The 23,074-nt window shown below is 41.5% G+C and overlaps 3 protein-coding genes across 8 annotated transcripts; 2 read left to right on the forward strand and 1 right to left on the reverse strand.

The window, feature by feature from the left end:
* The first annotated feature begins 6 nt into the window (after positions 1–6).
* Positions 7–22,866, forward strand: LOC118411602 (sphingomyelin synthase-related protein 1-like). 3 transcript variants are annotated; one of them, XM_035814059.1, is made up of 5 exons: positions 7–143; positions 17,062–17,687; positions 18,282–18,399; positions 18,676–18,826; positions 19,191–22,866. In XM_035814059.1, exons 2-5 carry the CDS (start codon positions 17,071–17,073, stop codon positions 19,508–19,510), a joined length of 1,206 nt encoding a protein of 401 aa, XP_035669952.1. In that variant the 5' UTR covers positions 7–143; positions 17,062–17,070; the 3' UTR covers positions 19,511–22,866. The 3 variants fall into 3 exon arrangements, with proteins under 3 accessions (XP_035669952.1, XP_035669951.1, XP_035669953.1); XM_035814058.1 differs by lacking the exon at positions 7–143 and adding an exon at positions 310–381; XM_035814060.1 differs by lacking the exon at positions 7–143 and adding an exon at positions 16,684–16,789.
* Positions 1,099–12,541, forward strand: LOC118411598. 3 transcript variants are annotated; one of them, XM_035814043.1, is made up of 10 exons: positions 1,099–1,527; positions 2,547–3,050; positions 3,188–3,268; positions 3,912–4,802; positions 5,115–5,282; positions 5,421–8,143; positions 8,430–8,500; positions 8,875–8,998; positions 9,394–9,578; positions 10,992–12,541. In XM_035814043.1, the coding sequence occupies exons 4-10, from the start codon at positions 3,935–3,937 to the stop codon at positions 11,293–11,295; spliced, it is 4,443 nt and encodes a 1,480-aa protein (XP_035669936.1). In that variant the 5' UTR covers positions 1,099–1,527; positions 2,547–3,050; positions 3,188–3,268; positions 3,912–3,934; the 3' UTR covers positions 11,296–12,541. The 3 variants fall into 3 exon arrangements, with proteins under 3 accessions (XP_035669936.1, XP_035669937.1, XP_035669938.1); XM_035814044.1 differs by having other exon boundaries at positions 1,099–3,050; XM_035814045.1 differs by having other exon boundaries at positions 2,547–3,268.
* Positions 11,735–13,824, reverse strand: LOC118411603 (zinc finger protein 677-like). 2 transcript variants are annotated; one of them, XM_035814062.1, is made up of 3 exons: positions 13,392–13,824; positions 12,531–12,976; positions 11,735–12,343 (listed from the first exon to the last, which is right to left on the reverse strand). In XM_035814062.1, exons 2-3 carry the CDS (start codon positions 12,934–12,936, stop codon positions 11,760–11,762), a joined length of 990 nt encoding a protein of 329 aa, XP_035669955.1. In that variant the 5' UTR covers positions 12,937–12,976; positions 13,392–13,824; the 3' UTR covers positions 11,735–11,759. The 2 variants fall into 2 exon arrangements, with proteins under 2 accessions (XP_035669955.1, XP_035669954.1); XM_035814061.1 differs by having other exon boundaries at positions 12,531–13,824.
* Positions 22,867–23,074: the final 208 nt, after the last annotated feature.

The following is a 23,074-nucleotide window of genomic DNA, read 5'->3' on the forward strand; positions in this document are numbered from 1 at the left end:
CCATGACGTTATCCCCCATCATGCTTAGTAAAATCAACATGGCGGGATGGCCGAAAAAATTCAGGGTGGATACCGTATACCGCCGCCAGATGAACCTTTTAGAGTTTTCTGAAGAGTTTTATTGATCCACATAAAGTTATAAGGTAAGAAAGTCTTCTTAACTCGCGAGGATCCTTTCTTTTATATATTTCGTCAAGCTTATAGTCCTTTTTTTTATGAAACAAAGGTTGACTTCGTGTCCTTTACCTTATCAGAAGCGGAAGTAGTTGTGTTGAGTCAGAGAAAGTGATGTGATGATGTCACTACGGGTACGTGCGGGTCTGCATGGGCATGTGGTCGATACAACATAGTTTGTTGCGAATACATCACTCAGTCCAGAAGGTAACGCACATGAATGAATCTACTCAGTTCCAAATTTAAAAAAAAATTTTTATCAAAAACTTTGATTTTTGTATAATCTAGAATGAATTTCTAATTTCTTGTGTTGGAAAATTACATTAACTTAATCCAGAGTGACATCTACCAACACTGATGAACTTTCAAGTACTCTCAACATGTTTTTGAAACCTATGAAGAGCTGATGTTGATGACCAACAAAAGATGTTGAGCAGAATATTGAAGCATAGTCATAGTTAGCCTGACTAAAATCGCGCTCCTAGCGGCCGGCCCTATAGTATTGCCGCCGCCCTAGGAGGAGGGGGTCATTAACCCCAGCCAGCGAGAGATTGTGTGAACACAGGCTAAGTCATAGTGACTTCGTGAAATGGCAAAAATTATAACCAACAAAATGGCGCCATCAGCATCACCCACAACATGTTTTGGCAGGTCTTACGGGATCTTACGGAAATACAATTAATGTCATAGAGTGGAGTGAGTTTAGTGTCCAAATTTTTAGTCAGTGCGCTTTTTTCAATTTCACAATCATACTGTCGGATCGATAATTAAAAATTCATCAGGGCCACATGATCAATCTGTACTCAGAGATAGTACAATACTAGTGTAAGACTCGAATTGTCCGCCTTGTCCCTCACCCCAAGGATACTCAGATGAAAGGAGGCTCAGACAAGGACTGCTCTGAAGTGTAACTCACCCCCATGAAACTCCTTTTCCGCCGTACGCCGAAAATATCGCCGTACCCGCTAAAAACTATCGCCGTACCCGCTAGGCTCGCCGTACCCGCTAAAAAATATCGCCGTACCCTAAAAATCTCGCCGTACCCGTCCCTTTCCGCCGTACGAAACAGCCGACACCGCTCAGCCACAGGGCCTACTCAAACGAAAGTCGCGTCTAAATACCCTGTACGGCAACGATACACGGTCTCAAATAGCCTATGCTATGGGAAACATCCCTGGCCACCTATCTGCCCAGCGGCGTTGTACAAATCGCACCCAATCCTGAGAACACTTCTGCAAACTGTGGTGAGAAGCGGTTTCGAGAAGCGGAAATCAACCGCGTAACCCGGAAGTGAGCTTCGCATCATCATCACCAAGCGCACGAATAGACAACAACTTGAGCAAGACCTTGCCTGTAAGTTCACAATTTTATTCATAGTGCAGATATAGCATGACCCTTTTATTCCTGCCCTTTCAGAGAGTCACTGTAACGTTTAAGATATGCCATTGCAGCGGATTTAACTAGTATATTATAACCCAGTAGCGTTTGATTTGTGGGCTGAATGGTTTGGAAGGGGGAGGGGCGATCATGAGAAATTCTTGTTAGTAGTAACATTTATTTTGAAAAGCATGCCACTAGAGGTCAACTACTAGTAATAACTGCAGTTCTTTATAAGATGTTGAATTAAGAACAAATGAAGTGTTTTAAATGACGATGATCTGAGTCAAATAAAAGTTGCATAGTTTTAATCAGCTGGCAATTTAATAAATGGCTTGTGTCATGATCATCTTTTGTATTATCTCAGGTAATGCAACACATCAAAGAGAAGGGGTAAAAATACTTCAATGGACTTTGATTGTGCTAAATACATAGTAAAAAGACACCTGGTGTGTTGCTAGTTGACCATATGTGACTTGTAAATGTATTTGCTTTTGTCTGGATTAAAATCACAACATTCTGATGTTGAAATTAATAGACTGGAAAATAATAAACCGAATGTCAGGAACATTTTGCATCAGTACAATCACTTAACATTGTAGAGTAACACATACAGGAACAGATCACATGGTGTGCAACTGATTTGGTGAATGACAGATGGTTAGAAATCTCAGCTTGCATTCAATATCATTATGTGATGACTTGAGTGAATTGTGCTATTAAAGCTTGCCCCTACTCTCCAAGCAGAGGTTGATGGGGAAAGTTGTGACCTTTTTCCTTTTATGCCATCTTTTTCTGAGCTAAGGCGCCAGGGACAGCTGACAGAAAAAGATGTTACGATTTTCCCCATCAACCTCTGCTTGGAGGAAACTTCACACCTATGTTGGATTGAACCTGATCTGCACTGTTTTTTTACTAAGACTGTAGGTGAACATTAACTGTATTTAGTTTAATACTGAAATATTTTTGACCCACTTATCCAACTTTCATTGCAGAAAAGAACTTCCCATTGTACCAAAAATGACAAGAAAGAAATCTAAGCTGTGTCTTGGGAAGAGGGATGCAAGGACCTTCGCAAAGAGATGCCAGCCCTCAACATACAGTAGTACCCATCCCTCATTGTCTCCATGGAAATACCAGGGCCTTCACTCTGCAAGCCGGCCAAGCCCCCAGCCAAAAAGGAGGAGAGACACGACACTCACTCCCTCGTCATCTCCATTTAAGTACCAGGGCCTTCACTCTGCAAGCCGGCCAAGCCCCCAGCCAAAAAGGAGGAGAGACACGACACTCACTCCCTCGTCATCTCCATTTAAGTACCAGGGCCTTCACTCTGCAAGCCGGCCAAGCCCCCAGCCAAAAAGGAGGAGACACACGACACTCACTCCCTCGTCATCTCCACTTAAGTACCATGGCCTTCACTCTGCAAGCCGGCCAAGCCCCCAGCCAAAAAGGAGGAGATCCTTGTCCTTTGAATTCTGTCCAGGACAGCAAAGTAAGAGGTAAAGTCATTTTTCATCTTTGGTAGCAGATGGTGAGTGAAACAGTGATGATAAAGAATGATGTAATAATATTTACAGACAGATTAGTAGGATTCTAACAAAATTAGCCCTTATTGCTCTTTATGTTTTGCTTTCAGGGATCTTCCATCAAACTTAAGCCTCTCAGAGTCAGAGTCAGATGAGTCAGAAGAGTGGGAGGATATAGACATCTGCATGAGGTAAGTTGACTTATGATTCTTACAAGTGATCTGTCCAGCTGGTTTAGGAACAAATTATGTAAAATCTGTTATTGTTACTTACTAATTATCAACGCTACATGTGTTTCATGCTAATCAACATCACCCTGTGCAACTTTATACAGCATATTTACCAGATTGTTGCCAAAGTCTTCCTTATTCCTCTCATGATATATTAACTTATGTTATCAACTAGCATCTGAACAGTTACATCTAAACTAGTGTTGCAGCACATGGCACATCTAACACTGTCATCAAACATTGCTTTCTGTCATTGTGCATCCTGAACAGTGTTGGGGATAATGCTGAAGACTTGAGAGAATGCAGCAATTTGTATGGTAATGGGTCTATGTTGCAATTAGTTCTGGTTCCTGTTGAACGAGTTCAGTTGAGCTCAGTTACTGTTGAGTTCAGTTACAGATAAAACAGGACCATGGCAATTCTTCTATGATGAGGTCTAATGGACTCAGTTGCTTGTATATTTTTATTACAGATAACACTGTGTTCTGTTTTCTTTCAGTCATTTACATCTTAATTTCTAGGGCAGATGTGTATGGTGATAGTAGCTTAAATGCTTTATGAGTAAATGAGATAATGATTAAAGTCTATTTCTATTTTCATTTAGATGGGGAACTTCTGGAGAAGGTGATGCAAGCACAGGCTGTCTTGAAGCAAAATGGAAGGCCAGATGTTATAATGGAACTGATTGATGCTATTAACTCAGGAAACCTGGACACATCAAGATTAACGTTTCAAGTAATATATGAGACCTTGCAATTCCTCAATTCTCCAGATATAAGGGGAGTACGGTACTCTCAAATGACTCGCGACTTCTGGAAATTGGTTATGACCAAGTGTGGAGCATCAGTGATAAGAATCATGTCTGGGTGGAAAACGATGGGCAGTGCCCTGACTGCAGTCAATCGTGAGTGGGAAGGTTCTAAAGCAAGTATTGTGCTTGCTGTTCCAAGTGTAAAGGTGCTGCTAGCGCATCGGACAGACAACAATCTCCAGAACTTTCTGCCACCAGGAATCCACACAGAATTAATCACCAGCATCAGTGAAGAGAAGGGTAATGAAGGAAAGGCATTCATTCTGGCCTTTGATGGGCGATTAGTTCAATATAACACTGGTGAAGTTGACCTGGCAGGGTTAGAGATTGAGCAGCCCACAGCTAAGCAACGGCATGAAGCTGAAGAAATGGAAAGGGATCTGTGCAAAACTGCCAAAAGTCTTCTGGAAAGATTTTCCCCGGAGGAACTAGACACAAATCTGCAATCAATGAGACAGATCATCACCCTTCTGTCAAGGCACATGGCAAATCTCAGAGAAATGAAAAAGAAGAAACAGTATGCCTTAAATATGGCGTTGGGGACTGTTAAAGGCGACTGGAAAAAGTCAAAATACAGTCGCCTCATTAGCCATTTGAAAGCAGTCTCACACCAGGTGGAGGCTGTGATGCAGGTCAATGAAGAGGCCCGGGAGCAACTGGGCAGGGCGTGTGCCTCTTTGGCAGGTAAGAATTACATATAAAAATCATGCAATATTCACATACAAGTATGTGCCATGTGTGTTAGGAACAGAAAAAGTGTTATAAAATGAAATATGTAGTATATGCCTTACTCTAGAACTGAACAGTGGTATTTGTATACAATGCCATTTTGTGTCAGTGACATGCCATTTTGTGTCAGTGACATGCCATTTTGTGTCATCTAACATCCCCATTCAGACATATCTACATGCAGCTATGAAAATTGATTCCAACTTAGGGTCATTCCGTAGAATGCATATTGTATACCTGATCATATCACTGTTTCAATTCAAACAGGTGTACAGCACCTCTGGACTGATGTTCCCATTGTCAACATGCCTCAGCAGTCCAACTACAGAAAGCTGCAAGAGTACCCCCCAGAAGTAGAAAAGAATGAGGACACCTTGTACTGGCAGCAGCGAGGCAGGAACTGGTTTCAACTCAGAGATTCAGTTCCTGTAACAGGTATGTGTGTTTTTGCAGGATCGCATAACAGAAAACAATATGTTGACGGTTGTTTCCATCAGTAAAAAATTACTAAGCTTTCTATATACAAGGTAAAAAGACCTTAATTGAAAGTTGTTTTCTAATATTCTTATGCAGGAAGCAAGCTGCATACAGCACTTGGACTTAGCACCCTGAAGGAGGCAAGGCAGATCTTTCAGAGCAAGAAAAACGGAACACCTCTTCCCGAGCCTACAGAAAAAGCCAAAGAGGCCATGAAGAAGGGGGTACAGCACGAACCCAACGCTGTGGCAACGTTTTGTGGAAAGTTCTTGCCTGCACTGTTTCCAAACTGGGAATTCCGGGAGGTGGGGTGCAAGGTGGTCAGCATAGGAGATGGGACTCACATAGTGGATAGTCCTGATGGTGCCACACACACAATGTCCAGTCATCTCCACTCCCCTGTGATGGCAGCAATAGAGATCAAGCACACTACCACTGATCTACCAAAGAGTGCAAGGCACTATAACATCATACAGTGCCTTGCGCACTGTGAGGCCCTGGATGCCGATGTATGCTATTTGCTGTACCATACAGAAAGGAGCTCAGTGATGTATAAGGTGTCTCACAGTGTTGGCATTTGGAGCAACGTGTGCAGGCATGCCTGTGATATCTACGGCCCACAAGGCCACCCTCCCAAGCAGGTGCTCAAAGACTTGAGAGAACAGGTCAAATCATCTGCAGCTGGTGTGCAACTGGTGGCTGAATTCAGATCAGTGTATGCTGCAAATATCGGCTCCTTTGTCAGACAGGAAGACAGTCCCTACTTCTGCAAACCCTCCATGCCAGAGAATACTGCTGACACTGACAGGTGTGTAACTGATGCCATAGCTTCAACAGACAAAGCCCTGGACTCAATCTTGGAATATCAGGAACTATTCAAACCAATGGCCAAGGAAGTGTTAGAGTTCATTGCCAGTGACACCGATCGGTGGTGGACCACAGACTCGGTGTATGGGTCACCTGTTGCCTACTTCCTAAAATCTGCTTCCTTCCCAGAAAATCAGGCAAACAAAGTCGTGGAAGCAGTGTTGCAAGAGTGCCATGATCACAATGTTTATGTGCCAGTTACATCAGGAGATGGTGCATTTGAGTACATGGTTGCTCGTAGTGTAAATGGAAGACCTAACACCAGACTAAGCTTTCAAAAGCACCTATGGAAAGAGGTGAGAAAGATGGACAAGAGGAACTTGACAACCATTATAACCATGTTGACAGAGGACGCTTGGTCTCCAGTCTCAGGTTGTGCCAAAGTAAAGTGTGAAAGAAATGACCATGGCTTGTCTGTTGAAAGATCTAATAAATATCCAAGCCCAAGCACTGCTACATGGGCTTTCAAGTCAAAGCCAGCTGCTACTGTCTCAGAGGAAACATCACATGACGACTGGTATAACATGTTCATTACCAGTCTTCCCGAGGAAGTGAAGGACAGCTTTGAAAACTTCTGCTCTGACAATCCAGACCTCTTTGAAAAGCTACGATCATCAAACACATCTGGATTGTCACATACTGATGATTCTGTCGATATGACTCATGCAGTCGGGCAATTCATGGAAGACCAAAGCAAAGCAATGGAAACTGAGACCCTTGATGCTGTGTCACTAGCTACTGTCCCAGATACCAACACACGAGGAACTGTCCCAGGTACAGTAACATCTGGAGATGACATGCCTGTAAACATTGTTCCATATGCCAGCACTGTGACACAAGGAACTGTCGCAGATACCAACACACGAGGAACAGTCACAGATACCAACACACGAGGAACTGTCCCAGGTACAGTAACATCTGGAGATGACATGCCTGCAAACATTGTTCCATATGCCAGCACTGTGACACAAGGAACTGTCGCAGATACCAACACACGAGGAACAGTCACAGATACCAACACACGAGGAACTGTCCCAGGTACAGTAACATCTGGAGATGACATGCCTGCAAACATTGTTCCATATGCCAGCACTGTGACACAAGGAACTGTCACAGGATCTGTAACCCTACAAGGAACTGTCACAGATACCAGCACACAAGAAACCGTCACAGGTCCTGTTGGCACATCGTGTCTTACTGACAACACAGTGAGAGATGTACAAGCCCAGCTACTACAGATAAGGCCAGGTAAATGGCAGGGGAAGGATGTTTCTGTCGTTAAAGATACTTTGGCTGATGATGAACTGCTTAACAAATGCACTGTAGCAGAACTCAAGGAAATTCTAAAGACCATCAAGAAGTTTGCACATGGTACAGTGAAGCTCTCGGTGAAGAAGGCTCAGATCATTGAGCAGATAAGAGCCATCTCAACTGGTCTTGCTGTCAACTTCAGACAGGAACGAGTGAGGCAGCCTCTACCGCTCAAAGACCTCTGTACAAAAACTGTCAAGCAGTCTGCTGTCGTGCCCTTAGCTGCTGCATTTGCAAGCTTTGTAGGGGGAAATTGCAGGCAAGAATGGGAGAAAACAAGGTCATGCTCATGTCTTCAGATTTGTCTTGAGAAGGATACACCTCAAGAAGTCAATATGGTCTTAGACTGCTTCTACTGCCCACCTGTATCAAACAGAGGATTTATGCAGGCCTTCGTTGTCGATCCTCATCATGTCAGGACCAACATAAGAGGTAGTGTGCTGAGAGACCAGGTTGAAGGTGTAGAGTTGAGAGCATTGCAAGAAGTAGCCTCAAGTGGGAAAACACCATTAACACCTGTGATGATCAATGAATCATTGGATATGCAGTCAAAATCCATGTGTGATATTCTGTTTTCGAATGATGTGGCCAAGGAGCTCCAACGCCTGGGACATGCAACTACTGCGGAGTTTATCACATTGGTGAGAAATAACAGCTTTTCAAACAATTTATATGGTGCATACCATGAATATACAAAAAATTTCTTGATCTAAAAATAGATACATGTTCTACTAATATATTTCATATTGTATCCTCGTGAGACAGAAGCAGGCTTTTCAAGCGCAAAACTTTGCATAAGCCTTGAGTGTATCTTATCAACATGAGATGATCAAAAGGAGTTTTATATTTTTTGGAAGGATATAACATCACAAGAATTTTTAAAATATTTTTGTTAACAATGGAGTGCATTGTCATTTTTACAAACAGATGGATGGATGGTACAGAGCTAATGATGTGGCAGGGATCCCCGCAGCAGAACGGGTACGCCTGAGACTCGCGTGAGTAGAAATACAGCATGTTGTCTCAAAACTTTAGCATTATGTATGTTACTACCTTAAAATGTAGAAAACGACATGTTCTGACATGTCAGAAGTGATTGGTACATTAGTTTTAGTACTCCTTTATCTAACTGTGTTAGTTTACATGCATACCTTGCACATTACATTGATTATCTATACTACATGAGTTACTAGTATTTATCTACAAAATGTATGGACATTGGGTGGTTGGCCTTGGAGTAGACCAGAATTGATTCTTTGATATGGGAATAATGTACAAATTACTACAATTGTATTTATTCTTGTGATCAGGCTGGTAGTCTGTTTTCATTGTTGGCAGCAGTTGATGCAAGCATACATGTATTTTTCTGCAGGATGAGAGAATGGCTTCTACGAGGTGTCAACTTCGACATCTATCCACCCCCAGGCAGGTACATCCGAGGGCTGTTCTTCTCAACATGGGAGGCAGCCCTGGCACAAATTGACTTGTCAATACAGGTAGTTCTATACTCAACTAACGTTCACTTTACACAGGCTATTAAAAGCTATTTTGTAACAAGGTTTGGCAAAACTAAGTTCTGACTCGAGTCTGAGCAGATGTGACCGGAGGAAGTGATTTAATCATTGTTAAATGTTTGTCTCTCCAGTGGTTTGCCTTTATCAGTGGAATTTCACCTTTATCAGTGGAAAGAGAGGCACTGGTGAAAGGTGGAATTACTATAGTTATTCTGAATATTATTAATCTCCAACATGTATCTATCTAAAGAAAGGTTCTCTTTTGGTCAATGTACTAAGTCTTAGGTTGAGATTTCTCCAAGGTTAATCATTGACACCACAAAATGATTGGTTGACAAAAATGGAGAAACCATTGCCTTTATTGTGTCACACTACAGCTCTATGGAATGATACCATCGGGTAACTACAACGTGAGAGCCATGGGGACACTAGTGGCAGAGCAATACTTTGGGGACCAAGCTAGGCGGACACATGAAGGGAAAAACATCCCATCTTGCCAAAAGCTGGGACACATACAAGCCCACATGGTGGAGGAGATGAGGATGAGAATGAAGCCGGAAGAGTAAGTACAATATTGACATGCAAAATTGTCAATGACATGTTTATATGTATATCTATCAGTCTATAAGGCCACACCAAATTCATTTGTTGTTTCTCGGATTTTTTTCAAAAAGTCAAGTGTTTAAGATATTACGGCTTGAATAAAAAAATAAAAAAGAACAGCCTGAGGAGTTAAATGGCATGAACCCTTCCTTTGTTTTGTTACTAATGTTTTGAATAAAAGGCATTGTTTTTAGACTGAAATTATGTGTATGTGGCTCTGAATGGTAATATTTACAGCTTTGTGATAGCAAAACCTGTATTGTTTTTCTTAGGACATAATTTTAAAAAGAAAATGGACAGGCAAATCAGAGAAGCAAGAAATAAAATTGGTGTGGCCTAAGTAACAATAATAATGATGCAACTAAACTTAAATGTAGCTGATGCTCACCAGCATAAATGTATGTAAAAGTCACGGGTTCTACACAGGAAAGAACCAAATTCTGTTATATCATAAATTGACAACTCCAACCAACCAAACAGAACAGTAGCTATACATACCAAGCCCTGATAGAATTTCAATATTGCTTTCTTGTTGGCTGATTTCCTGCCTTTTTCTCATTGCTGGGATTTTCTTCACATTTGCCATCTAGTATTACACTAAGAACTTGAAACAATCATAAAGCACTGAGTGTTCAGAAAAGAATGAAAGTATCAAAATTTCTCTAAGGGCCTGGCATGGAGTTTAGCAAAACGGGAACTATAACTAAGAATAAGGAAAAGTATACAATGCATACACTCTGGTGAGAATGTCTTAAAAAATATTGATACCACCAGTGAACTATTAACCCTCCTTGACACATGCCAAAAAAGAAAGAACATTGAGCACTATGGGTACAGACAACAAAACAATATCAAATCATTTGGTGTAAGCCAAAATCCTTTATATATTGTCAGCCATTGATGTCCATGAAACAAAAGCAGGAGTCATATAACATTTAAAAAATAGCATTCAGTTGGCATAGTGTAATGCCAGCATTGTGGTATGACCACAATAACACTTATTTTCAGTTGAAATTTTCCTCATATCTGTATTTGACCACCATTTCTTTGCAATACATTGTATTGAATTTCTATCCTGCAAGTACATTGTGATAAATTTCTAACATGCATAGGACTTATGTACTCATTTCTGATGCATTTCTTGGGTAAGCAAAAATTATCAACAAATGAAATCATACCAATTGAATCCTCAACAGATATTAAGCCATCCTTTTACATAGAAGTCGGTCGCGGAAGACTGCATGTCTCGTGAAAAACCTCAGCAAGCAGACATGGCTCAAAATTTTGCAAGATATTAACAGTTTATTCTTCTAAATCACTGAGCTTCATGATCTAATGAAACAAGTGTAGTAATGCAATTATTTGATTTCAGGGCCAGGGGCTTTCCCCTCAGGATGACAGGGAGTAGACCTGTGTACCCCAGTCAGAGTACGGACATCGTACTGGCACCAGAAACAGACAACCCGCAACAGTGGGAAGCACCATGCAGACTGCAGGCTGTGACTGTCAAAGACCATCCCTTTGATATGGCATCAAGAGCAAAGCAACGGAAGAAAACACCAAAGAGTTTTTCAACAAAGCTTACTGCCCCCATGAAGGGACAGACTGGTGTGAGACAGTACCACAGGACTGATCTGTCAAAAATCCTGCCGCATGATCGCATGGGCCTTCAGTAATGATATTGTAAATTTGCACTATACTTTTGTAGCATATTAAGAAAACAATCTAAACTATTTTTGAAATTCACATTTCCTTTTTTTTTGCCATGTGTAATCTTATTTCAAAGTGAAATACTGGTAGCATTGTCAAATCATTTAATGCTTTCAGTACTAATTCTGGACTTATATTCAAAGATCCTTCATTATGAATGCATTGATTGCAATTTCTCAAAAGTGTGCATTACAACTGTACTTTTAATTAACCTTTTCTTTAATTTGTACATGGTATTTTGCCAACTGCAATGTTAACCTTTTTTCAAAGTGGAATGATGGTACTAGTGGCCTTGATAAATTGGTTGATTGATTTGAATGCTAATTCTAAAGATCATTATCATATTCTTATCTCAAATGATGATGATGGAAATGGTGCATACAATATAAGCAATGATGTAAAGTTGAATATAATGCAGGATGATGGTCATTTATGTTGAGTTCTTGTGTACTGTTGCAAGGTGGCGTGCCAGCTGCCTAGATCCATGGTAGGTTTTGTTGCACAAGTCGCATGTCCTCAGGTCCTCATGTGTGCTCATGTGTCTTGTTAAGGATTGTCTCTGCTTGAACGATGCATGGCACTGAGTGCACTTGTGCACCTTTGCCTCCTCACCCTCATGTGTCTTCATGTGATCTGTCAGATGACACTTCTTGGAAAAGGCTTTTCCACATGTGTTGCATGATTTTTGAGGGAGGTGTGCCTTGCTCCGATGATTGTATAATTGAGCCTTGGATGAAAATGTGAGGTTGCAGGATTTACAGTTGTGTTGTGTTGGTTTATGCATGTGACTATGCTTTTGGAAACCACTGTAGGATCTGAAGGACTTTCCACACTCAGGACAGAGGACGCAGTTATGCTGGAATTCTATGTGTTTTTTTAGAGCAAACCTTTCATGAAAAGCTTTTCTGCATGTGTTGCAAACATGTGTAGCTCTGTGCCGAAGGCAATGTTTTGTGTATTTTGCTTCTAGCACATCTTTTCCGCATGTGTCGCACAGGATGGTATTCGTGGACGCTAAGGAGGAAGAAGCAAGCTATCGGTTATTTGAGTATGTACACATACATGTAGACTTGATGCAACAATATACACAATTCAAAATACAAATAAGGATTCAGACATGTACAGCTTGTTCTCTAGTGTTCTTAATATCACATGTGTTCTACATTATACTTATAGAAGTGAATGAATCAATAAAGCTTACCTGCAAATGTGTCATTTGTGTCCTGACCTGTGACTTCAGGCGCTGGGGTGTCCCCTGTGTCTCCAGGTGCTGTGGTATGGGTTTCCCCTGTGTCTCCAGGTGCTGTGGTATGGGTTTCCCCTGTGTCTCCAGGTGCTGTGGTATGGGTTTCCCCTGTGTCTCCAGGTGCTGGGGTATGGGTTTCCCCTGTGTCTCCAGGTGCTGGGGTATGGGTTTCCCCTGTGTCTCCAGGTGCTGGGGTATGGGTGTCCCCTGTGACTCCAGGTGCCGGGGTATGGGTGTCCCCTGTGTCTCCAGTTGTTGGGGTGTCCCCTGTGACTCCAGGTGTTGGGGTGTCCCCTGTGACTCCAGGTGTTGGGGTGTCCCCTGTGACTCCAGGTGTTGGGGTGTCAGTGATGATATTCATTTCTGGTGGTGGGAGTGTGATTCAACCCACGATGGAATATCTGTGATTGTGTACAAGTTGCATTTTTATGCTGCAATCTCATCAAGTCACCACATTGCAGTAACACAATCCCACTATGTTATAAAACACCCAGAAGTCACATGCTAAACTCTTACAGAGATCTTATTAATTGCCCCACATTACCCTATCTATAACTATTATTATTATAACTATAGACCCATTAAGAGACCCCTGTGTACAGACATGTCCAGACATATATCATCATTTAAACCACTGCTATTGAAAACTTTCCTGTTGTTGCATATAACGTTGACGTTATGGAAATTCATAGTAGAACGCAATTCTGGCCGGCATTTGATGTTACCATTTGTATAATGCTGCTGTTATAACGTTAATTATATAAAACCGCACATTTCACGCATTAATAGTCAAAATCTACTTGACGTTTCACCAACCTTTTTACAACACCTCTCTGCAAGCTGAAACGGGTACCAAACAAGTTTCCCGCCACAGAGGATTGTGACACTTCCGGGTTACGCGGTTGATTTCCGCTTCTCGAAACCGCTTCTCACCACAGTTTGCAGAAGTGTTCTCAGGATTGGGTGCGATTTGTACAACGCCGCTGGGCAGATAGGTGGCCAGGGATGTTTCCCATAGCATAGGCTATTTGAGACCGTGTATCGTTGCCGTACAGGGTATTTAGACGCGACTTTCGTTTGAGTAGGCCCTGTGGCTGAGCGGTGTCGGCTGTTTCGTACGGCGGAAAGGGACGGGTACGGCGAGATTTTTAGGGTACGGCGATATTTTTTAGCGGGTACGGCGAGCCTAGCGGGTACGGCGATAGTTTTTAGCGGGTACGGCGATATTTTCGGCGTACGGCGGAAAAGGAGTTTCATGGGGGTGTAACTGTATTCTTGGAAACATGTGCAGAACTGAACTAGACCTGTGACCTCTGACCCCCACCTGGGCCATACCATTTGTCTCGGGGGTTTGGACTCTTACATTCTTCCCCCCTACGTAGAAGAATAAAATTCTCCTAAATTTCAATGCAACTACATTACAATGCATAGGGTCTACTGTCTACTGTCTTTAAACAGTTTCAACCATAAACAAACGATAAACAACTAATGATATAACCTTTCTTAATCTAATGGCATATCAACACGATTTCAAACAATCTTATCTAACATGACATTTCAATACAGTCTTGTCTAACATGGCATATCAATACAATCTTACCTAACATGGCATATCAATACAATCTTACCTAACATGGCATATCAATACAATCTTACCTAACATGGCATATCAATACAATCTTATCTAACATGGCATATCAATACAATCTTACCTAACATGGCATATCAATACAATCTTATCCAGCATGGCATATCAATACAATCTTACCTAACATGGCATATCAATACAATCTTACCTAACATGGCATATTAATACAATCTTACCTAACATGGCATATTAATACAATCTTATCTAACATGGCATATCAATACAATCTTACCTAACATGGCATATTAATACAATCTTACCTAACATGGCATAACAATACAATCTTACCTAACATGGCATATCAATACAATCTTATCTAACATGGCATATCAATACAATCTTACCTAACATGGCATATCAATACAATCTTACCTAACATGGCATATTAATACAATCTTATCTAACATGGCGTATCAATACAATGTTACCTAACATTGCATATCAATACAATCTTACCTAACATGGCATATCAATACAGTCTTACCTAACATGGCATATCAATACAATCTTATCTAACATGGCATATCAATACAATCTTACCTAACATGGCATATCAATACAATCTTACCTAACATGGCATATTTATACAATCTTATCTAACATGGCATATTAATACAATATTATCTAACATGGCATATCAATACAATCTTACCTAACATGGCATATCAATACAATCTTACCTAACATACATGTAACATGGCATATCATATTAAACAAAATATATCCGTCTGCTATAAAGTATAATCACGTTCTTTTCCCCATAAAAAACATTCTCCCGAATTTTGAAATGGAATGTAGTATGACAGTCAGTGTTCCAGCAGTCTGACGGCAGAGTCTGACGGTCCACCTCACTGTCTGGGTGACGGGGTGTCGGGTTTCAGACTCGGCGAGCACGCCGCCGATGGTACCGCATGGGTACCGAGGAGACTAGGGAGAACCTGCTCCAGTACTGATGCTGGGGACCCGTGGGCCGGGTACTACGAAATTTGCGAACAGCGCAAATGGAGTGTCCTCCATGCTCCGGTCGTCTGCCAGTCAGGTTGGCGGCATGCAGCAGTCCGTTATCTCGATCTCTAGAGTGAGTCTGCTGGCTGCTTCCCACTGACTGAGACTTCTGCAGAATGGCGTTGTTTGACCGGGACGCACCTTCTTCCTGACACGTGTTGTGTTTAGTGGCACCAATGGATCCGACTGCCTGACTGGTTGACATGACGGGGCCCGGGTGTCGGGAAGTCCGACTCGGCCTATAGGGCCGACGGTACCGCATGGGTACAAAGGGGCCGCCGTGAATCCTCCAGCCAAGCCTGGCCGTAGTCCTTCGGTCCGCTAAAAAACTGCGTCCCCTGTTGTTGAGTGGTCACCTTTCCCACGAGAGCATTTTTGTAGTGTCTCACGATCACGATTCTGTTGGTAACTCGGGGTACAAAAATAAAAAGTCAGTCTGTCATCTCACAATCACGTGGAAGTCCCTCGCGGATTCATCATGGCGGCGGCATGGCGTGGTCAGGGAGAGTTGAAAGTTTTTCTTCCTCCACTCTCGCCGCTGGGGCCGGGGTGAGGGACAGGCTAACAGAAGCGTAGGTCGGATCCCATCGCTGCACACCAGTGTAAGACTCGAATTGTCCTCCCTCTCCCTCACCCCAAGGATACTCAGATGAAAGGAGGCTCAGACAAGGACTGCTCTGAAGTGTAACTGTATTCTTGGAAACATGTGCAGAACTGAACTAGCTAGAACCGTGACCTCTGACCCCCACCTGGGCCATACCATTTGTCTCGGGGGTTTGGACTCTTACACTAGTAGTAGAAGCACATTTATTGTTACAAGTATGGTTAAGTATTAATTTTGTGTTCAGCTACAGGAATTGTTGATAATTTGTCAAATGTACAGGCCTCTGAGTCCTTAACAAACCACTTCTGGACATTGTTATGCAAAACTAGACAATGGTGGAGAGGAGTATTGTTTATAAGTCAGGGGCCTTTACCTTTGGAATATTATCCTGTTGTATAACTCCATTTGTACTGCCTGCAGGTGCAACAGTAACAGTATTGTAGTAAGTATAAGCTACATGTAAGACTTAACTGAAAGGTTTGATCCACTCCCACCAGGAAGGACACTTACTCTAGTCAATATGTATAGTGGGATCTTAGATATACTCGACATGTTGGTCTCCGGACTCATGACTTAATGTCCCATCCGAGAGGACGTCCCTTGAAAAGCTTGGAAGTAATTTTCACCTGATTTCAGTCACTTGAGTGTGGAAACTGGTATTTTTCCCAAGGGCACAACATTGGGGCTTGCTGTTAGTGTTAGGGATTCAAACTTTGAACTTTAAGATCTTAGTCAACAAACTAAACGACAAGACCACCTTCTCAGCTATTGATCTTCCTTACCCTGTTACTAAGCAATAACGTTTATCATTAACCCTACTGCAAACATTGCTAGATAAGGTTGTGAAGTCAGGTACAAACATGTTCGTAGTTGAGAGTGATCAAAGGACATCTCTACTGCTGGCTTTTTCCTTTGATACCCCTGTTTCATATCATATTTTGTATTATATCATATTGTGTAAGTTATTCTATATTTTTTTGGTATATGTAGTTTTGATGTGTGTGTCACAATGCTCTAGCAGACCCTGACTATGGCCTAGAATATCAATGAGATCTTACGTCCAAGGGTCATGACTCACAGGTGTAAGGGTAAGAAAAACAGCATAACCTCGAAGTAATGCATTCTAGAGCCGTACCCACTAACACTTGCTGTTAAGAAATTTTGAACTTCAGAAGTCACAAATCTAGTCTGTAGTCTTGACAGGTGTGGTTCATCTCTTCCTCTCTCAGGTTGCCAACATGTGTGATGTCCATACATGGAAGTGCCAACGTGTGGGGAAGTGGCTGAAGAGGGCCGGTTTCCCCCAGTATGTTCAGTCTTTCACTCAGGAACACAGAATCGATGGTATGGCCCTGCTCTCGCTCACAGAGATGGACCTCCGCAGCCCGCCACTGGAACTCAAGGTCCTCGGAGACATCAAAAGGTTGATGCTCGCCATTCGGAAACTTCAACGGGAAAACCAGTACCATCTCGCCATCACTCAAAGGCTTGAAAATGGAACAAGGTTAAGACATAGAGAATTCATGCAAGGCAATGGCTCTGACTTTGCTGAATCAGATGGTTTTACGCACAGTGACGACAGCTCAAGCGAAAACAGGGTTTACATCCCCACCTTCAAGCCAGAGATATGGAAAACAGTCATCAGCTTCCTCTACGTGTTTCTAGTTTTCCTTGTGACTGCCTTTGTGATGGTGATTGTACACGACCGAGTGCCAGACAGGGAGAAGTTCCCTCCCCTACCTGACCTGTTCCTGGATAGTGTGCCAAGGATTCCATGGGCATTTGTGATGTGTGAGATCACTGGGTTGGTGCTCTGTGCCATCTGGTGCATTGTTCTCCTTCTACACAAGCACAGGTAAGTTGTAAAAATAGCACATGATGACTGTATCTGACAGTGCCTCAAGCATGCCACTGTTTACACTTGTCCTAGATATGGCAGTTATATTTAAGATTAGAGATGTCAGTAGTATATAATGCCTTGTTTAGGTTTGGTCTGCTTCCTACTGGTTGCACTCTGCCAGCTGGTTTGATGCAAGTAAATAGGACAGCACCAAGACTATATATATCTGATGTATCAATACAAAGACATAAGTAAAGGTAAGCTTCATTAATATTTTCAACTTTTATGAAGGTGCAGCCCTTTGCTCTGTCTAACTGTGGCTGTAAGAGGATGGACAAAATTTAAAACTGTCAATTTTGAAAATAAAATTTAATTCAAGTCTCAGATCTGCAGGTCAATTAATAAGTGCATTTACATGTACCTTCTTGCACACAAAACAGTAACTCCCCTGCTCGCAAAACAGGGGAGTTACTGTAGTGTGCTAGATTCGACCTTGTTGTCAGTGAATCGTTGACTGGGTAGCAATGGTTAGAGAGAACACAAAGCAAGCTGAATAGGGCTGAATCTCAGTGAGACATGGGGACTTACAAAGTTTTCCTTCTGTGGCAGGTTCATTTTGATGCGGAGGATGTTCGCCCTGACAGGAACAGTGTTCATGCTGCGCTGCCTCACCATGTTAATGACATCGCTGTCTGTTCCTGGGGATCATCTGGAGTGCAGTGGAAAGGTACATTAGTCAATCCACTAAGAACATTTGTGTGGAAAACAAGTCTAGGATTAGGATTATACTGAGGATCTGGAAAAATCTGAAACGTTTTTTAGGGTGTACATTTCAACTTGTTTGCTACATATGCAACCAAAATGTTGATTAGTGTTGACATGAAAGGCACATTGTTCTGTTTTCTCTTCTGATAGTTAAAAAGCGAGTAAAATACTACTGTAATGGGAATGTTACCATTGTTGATGACATTTGGGACCTTGCAAATGTCTCCATGTATTACAGTTGTATGGAGACTTTTGGACCCGTCTCCATCGAGCATTTGTGATCTGGAGTGGTCTGGGGATGACGCTGACAGGCGTGCACACCTGTGGAGACTACATGTTCAGTGGGCACACTGTGGTCCTCACCCTGCTCAATCACTTCATCACTGAGTGTCAGTAGCATTCCTTCATTCATTTGTACCTTTGTTTATACCCTTGTGGTGCCTAGCAGGACATATGGCAGCATGTTTCTGTTGCAGGGTATAATTCTACAGGAAGGGCTGCAAGACACCTCTCTAAATATGGAACCCCCATTAATGTTCCTTCTGAAAGACGAGTGTGTGGTATAGTGAAACAAAGTAGTTACAAATCTGAAATGCCTGACTGCTTGCAAACCTTTTCTTGATTCGTATTGTATATCTTATTACCCTTATGTCTAACCTTCATCAATGTACATCTACATGTATAAGTGTAAAGTGTTTTTTCTATGGAAAAGTACAGTACTTGACTGACTGAATATTTCTATTTTTCCTACAGACACACCCAGGAACATGTACACCCTGCACATCTCCTCCTGGGTGATGAATCTGTTTGGTATATTCTTCATTCTCGCTGCCCACGAGCACTACTCCATCGATGTGTTCATCGCTTTCTACATCAGCAGTCGTCTCTTCCTGTACTACCACACGCTGGCTAACAACCGGGTCCTCAAACATGGCGACAAGGACCGCACGCGTGCGTGGTTCCCCCTCTTCTCCTTTTTTGAGTCAGAGGTGGATGGCATCGTGCCAAATGAATATGAGTGGCCATTTCCCATTCCATCAATTTTCATGGAGAATGAAGAAAATGACATGTAATGCTATGCCCACTGTTTTAAGAATGACATAGCACTGTGCTTAATAAGATTTTGGAAGAGTCCACATTGAATTTAGGGGAAGAGTGGACCTTGTCTACTGAAGGAATGTTGACAAGGTTGCATTGGCTTCACCAAGTACCTTAAGTGTCCAGTGAGATTAACAAATTCTGAAACAGACCTTGACAGATATCACCTTACAAAGACTATTGGTGTCTTGCATGTTGAATATGTATATCTATGTGAAATTTTCAAGGCTAGAAGTAGAAATATTTTTGACAGCCAGAACAGGTGAACAGGTGACAGGCAATGTGTCCATGCAGTAATGTCTTGTAATGTCATTGTATCTGCATCAATGAATACTAGTAGGCATTGCTAATAGTTCCTTGACTTTATTGGTTGCTACAAGTGTATTTGTAGCAAAGAGTGCTAAAAACCGTACTTTGATGGTGACCACTATTTTGACGAAAGCCACAAAAATGGAATTAAGCTGTTTGGTGCTAGGTACATGTACTAATTATATGATTATACAGTGATTATGTATGACCTAATGTGACTGATAATCCATAAGATATTTTAATCATCATAGTATATTTTGTCCATAATGTGGTTGACAGTAGGGTCAAAATTATCACTTACACAAATGATTTAGAAGTAGAATAGTTGCAGAGTATACATTTTGTATTTAGTTAGCCTTCACTTCCTTCAATTTACCATATGACTATTGGGAAAAATGTGGAAATTCAAAGTGGAATGAAACCTCATTGTGTTTGTTGCCTACCATCATGTACCTGTTATTATTGTACAATGTATCTTCATATTGTCAAAAGTGTTCGTTTTCCATCTAGAACATACCCTGGGAAACCAGCTCAAAGAAGCTTCGCAAAGAAGAGTTACCGATTCCCGCCTGCCTACCGCGTGCCCTCCCGCCACTATACACCCGCCCACTACCAGCTGGCCCCAATTACGCCAGCCCCCGACTATCGCTTCCTTCTCTGACTCCGTGGAGAGAGGCCAGCTGGATTATCGGGCGTTGGGCAGGGGGTGTTCCGGGTGCGCGTGTGGCGGGGATCGGTAAACCTTGGGCGCGGCTCTAGGAGTCTGCGTTTTCCCAGGGTATCTAGAACATCACTTGTTCATTCATGCTGGTCATGGCTTTTTGAAGTGAACTTAGTTATATTAGTTTTATGTCATGCTTAAGGAGGTCTTTTAACAATGTTGCCAATGGCTTGGAAAGTTTACAAAGCTACATAACCACAGCCACTACTTATTATTATCAGTTAAAGAAAGAAAGTTTACACAAAGCTATTTTATCAGATTTGAGAGAAATGCTAGCAGGTTAATCAGAGTTGACATGATGTCTGTTTTAAGATTTGATTCTAATCTTAAGTTATGACCAAATCATTACATGCCTTTTTTGTTTATGATAGATAGATAGTGATAGAAATATGATAGCAGTCATGTGGTATGCAGGTCCTTCAAGCCTAATTTGAATATATATTTCTGACAAAGGAGACACAGTTGTGAGGGAACACAGATCTCTGTGAATGACAATCAAAGAGAAGTCCTTGATGTCAGTAAATACATAGCTTTGAAACTCTTAGAATGATAAAGGCTTGGAAGGCCTGGATAAGATGATCATATACTTCAAGTTGTAAAGTGTTTTTGCTTTTGTTTAATGTCCATTGAAAACTGACACTGTGAGCATTGAGTGCATCAAAATGTGCCGCGAAAAAGATGGTGTATGACTGTATGGTGTATTGTCTGTGTAACAATTACATTAGCTTCTATATAAACATGTGCTATGCAAAAGACAGGATGTGAGAATTAGCTTGGTGCTCTTTCTCCCTTTCTCATTGCTACACAGTTGATGACCATTTTTTTTCACTACAGCCATTCATAGAATTGTACGTTTAATTCTGACATGTGCCACTGACACATGTGCCACTGACAAATGGCATACCTTTCATGTCTATTTGTAATTTTTAGCAGCAAGTATTCTGCAAAGCATTGCTTGCCAAAATGATCAGTGCTTCCAAATTGTAATTATGTAAGATTTGTGATGAGCAAATGCTCTGGATATAATTCAAGTACAGGATACTACTAGTACTATTCTGTAATGATTCCCGAGTATGTATGTCACCTGTCAACTAGTTTCAGATGGGTTGATAACACAGTACTGCTGTAGGAATCCTCTATAACACTTGTTTGTCTAACATTTAGCCTATAAGTTTGTACTGGAAAGACAATATCAATAGCGCCAATTGTGTCAGTTATTGGCTACTATTATGACTTGTGTGTTGTGTAACATTTTTTTTTCTTTTCTAAGAAGATGCTTGCACTATGTATGCACAGGCATAGTCTTATCAAGCCATGGAATATAAATCAATGTAAAGATCTCTCTTTCTTTGCAAGCCCAAAGGATGACATGCATACAATCAAATCAATGTTATATGCCTATACTGGACTGTTTTGAACTGTATATGAAACATGAAAATTTTTTTCAAAACTGATAGTGTATGGTTCTGAAGTTATTGGTTGCAGTATGTTAGATTTTGCAGTATGGGGTTGCTTTTAGCCTGGCTACCATCCTCCATAGTAACTTCTGGCTCTCCCTTTTGTAGTATCAAGTGAAAAGGGAGCCAGCAGTAACTACAGAGGATAGTACCCAGGCTTTATAACAAGAAGCCAAAGGATTTGTGATCTGTCAGAATACAATCGTAACAATGCTGAGATGTTCATGGTATAAGAAAAAGAAATGTCCATCTGCAGGGGTTCCTTCTTGAAATCATAGGGAGAAGTGGAAGCTGACAGGAATATGTATATGAGACAAATGATTGTAACTGGTGAAGTAATGGCAAATGTTGAGATGACTTAGATGTCAACGGGAAACTGTTGTCAGCTACATTGTACATCAGATTTGTACTGGTCCACCAACTGATATGAAAATATTTCTGACCGTGATTAGCTTTGTGTACAAATATTTCCAAAATGTAACGGGAATATCCAAGTGCCATGCTCTCACAGGCTGCTTTTGCAAATGATCATGGCTGCAGCCAGGTGTGACTCCAGCCATAGCAACAAGTATTCTTTTACTTCTTGAACCAGGTAATATATTGTGCACATGTCATATTTGTGAATACTACAACTTCCAGTTCAAAACCCTGTGTAACATCTATTACAGCTGTATCATACAAACCTGGTGAAAGGGGCATTATGCTGGGCTGTGATGTTAGCTGTTATATGGCATCTCACAAGCAGTTAACAATGATTTAATCCTGTTCTGCTGTGCCTTAGGTAATATCCTGCTGCACTGCAAGTTATCCTGATTCACAATAAATGCTATGTCAGAAACACTAATCGGTCTACTGTTCTGATTATGTCTGGTCTTGAACTCATTACTTGTTCTACCTTTTTCATAAAACAATTGTATTTGCCTTCCTGAATGATAATCACAACTGTTCATCGTCATTCTTATCTTTATCGATATACATTTGTATTAATGTTAGAAATTTCTCATGTTCATTGGAAGCTAAAGTGATTTTGAATCTAGAATATTATGCACTAC

The sequence above is a fragment of the Branchiostoma floridae genome, chromosome 3 (assembly GCF_000003815.2).
Source record: "Branchiostoma floridae strain S238N-H82 chromosome 3, Bfl_VNyyK, whole genome shotgun sequence".
NCBI classification, from domain to species: domain Eukaryota; kingdom Metazoa; phylum Chordata; class Leptocardii; order Amphioxiformes; family Branchiostomatidae; genus Branchiostoma; species Branchiostoma floridae.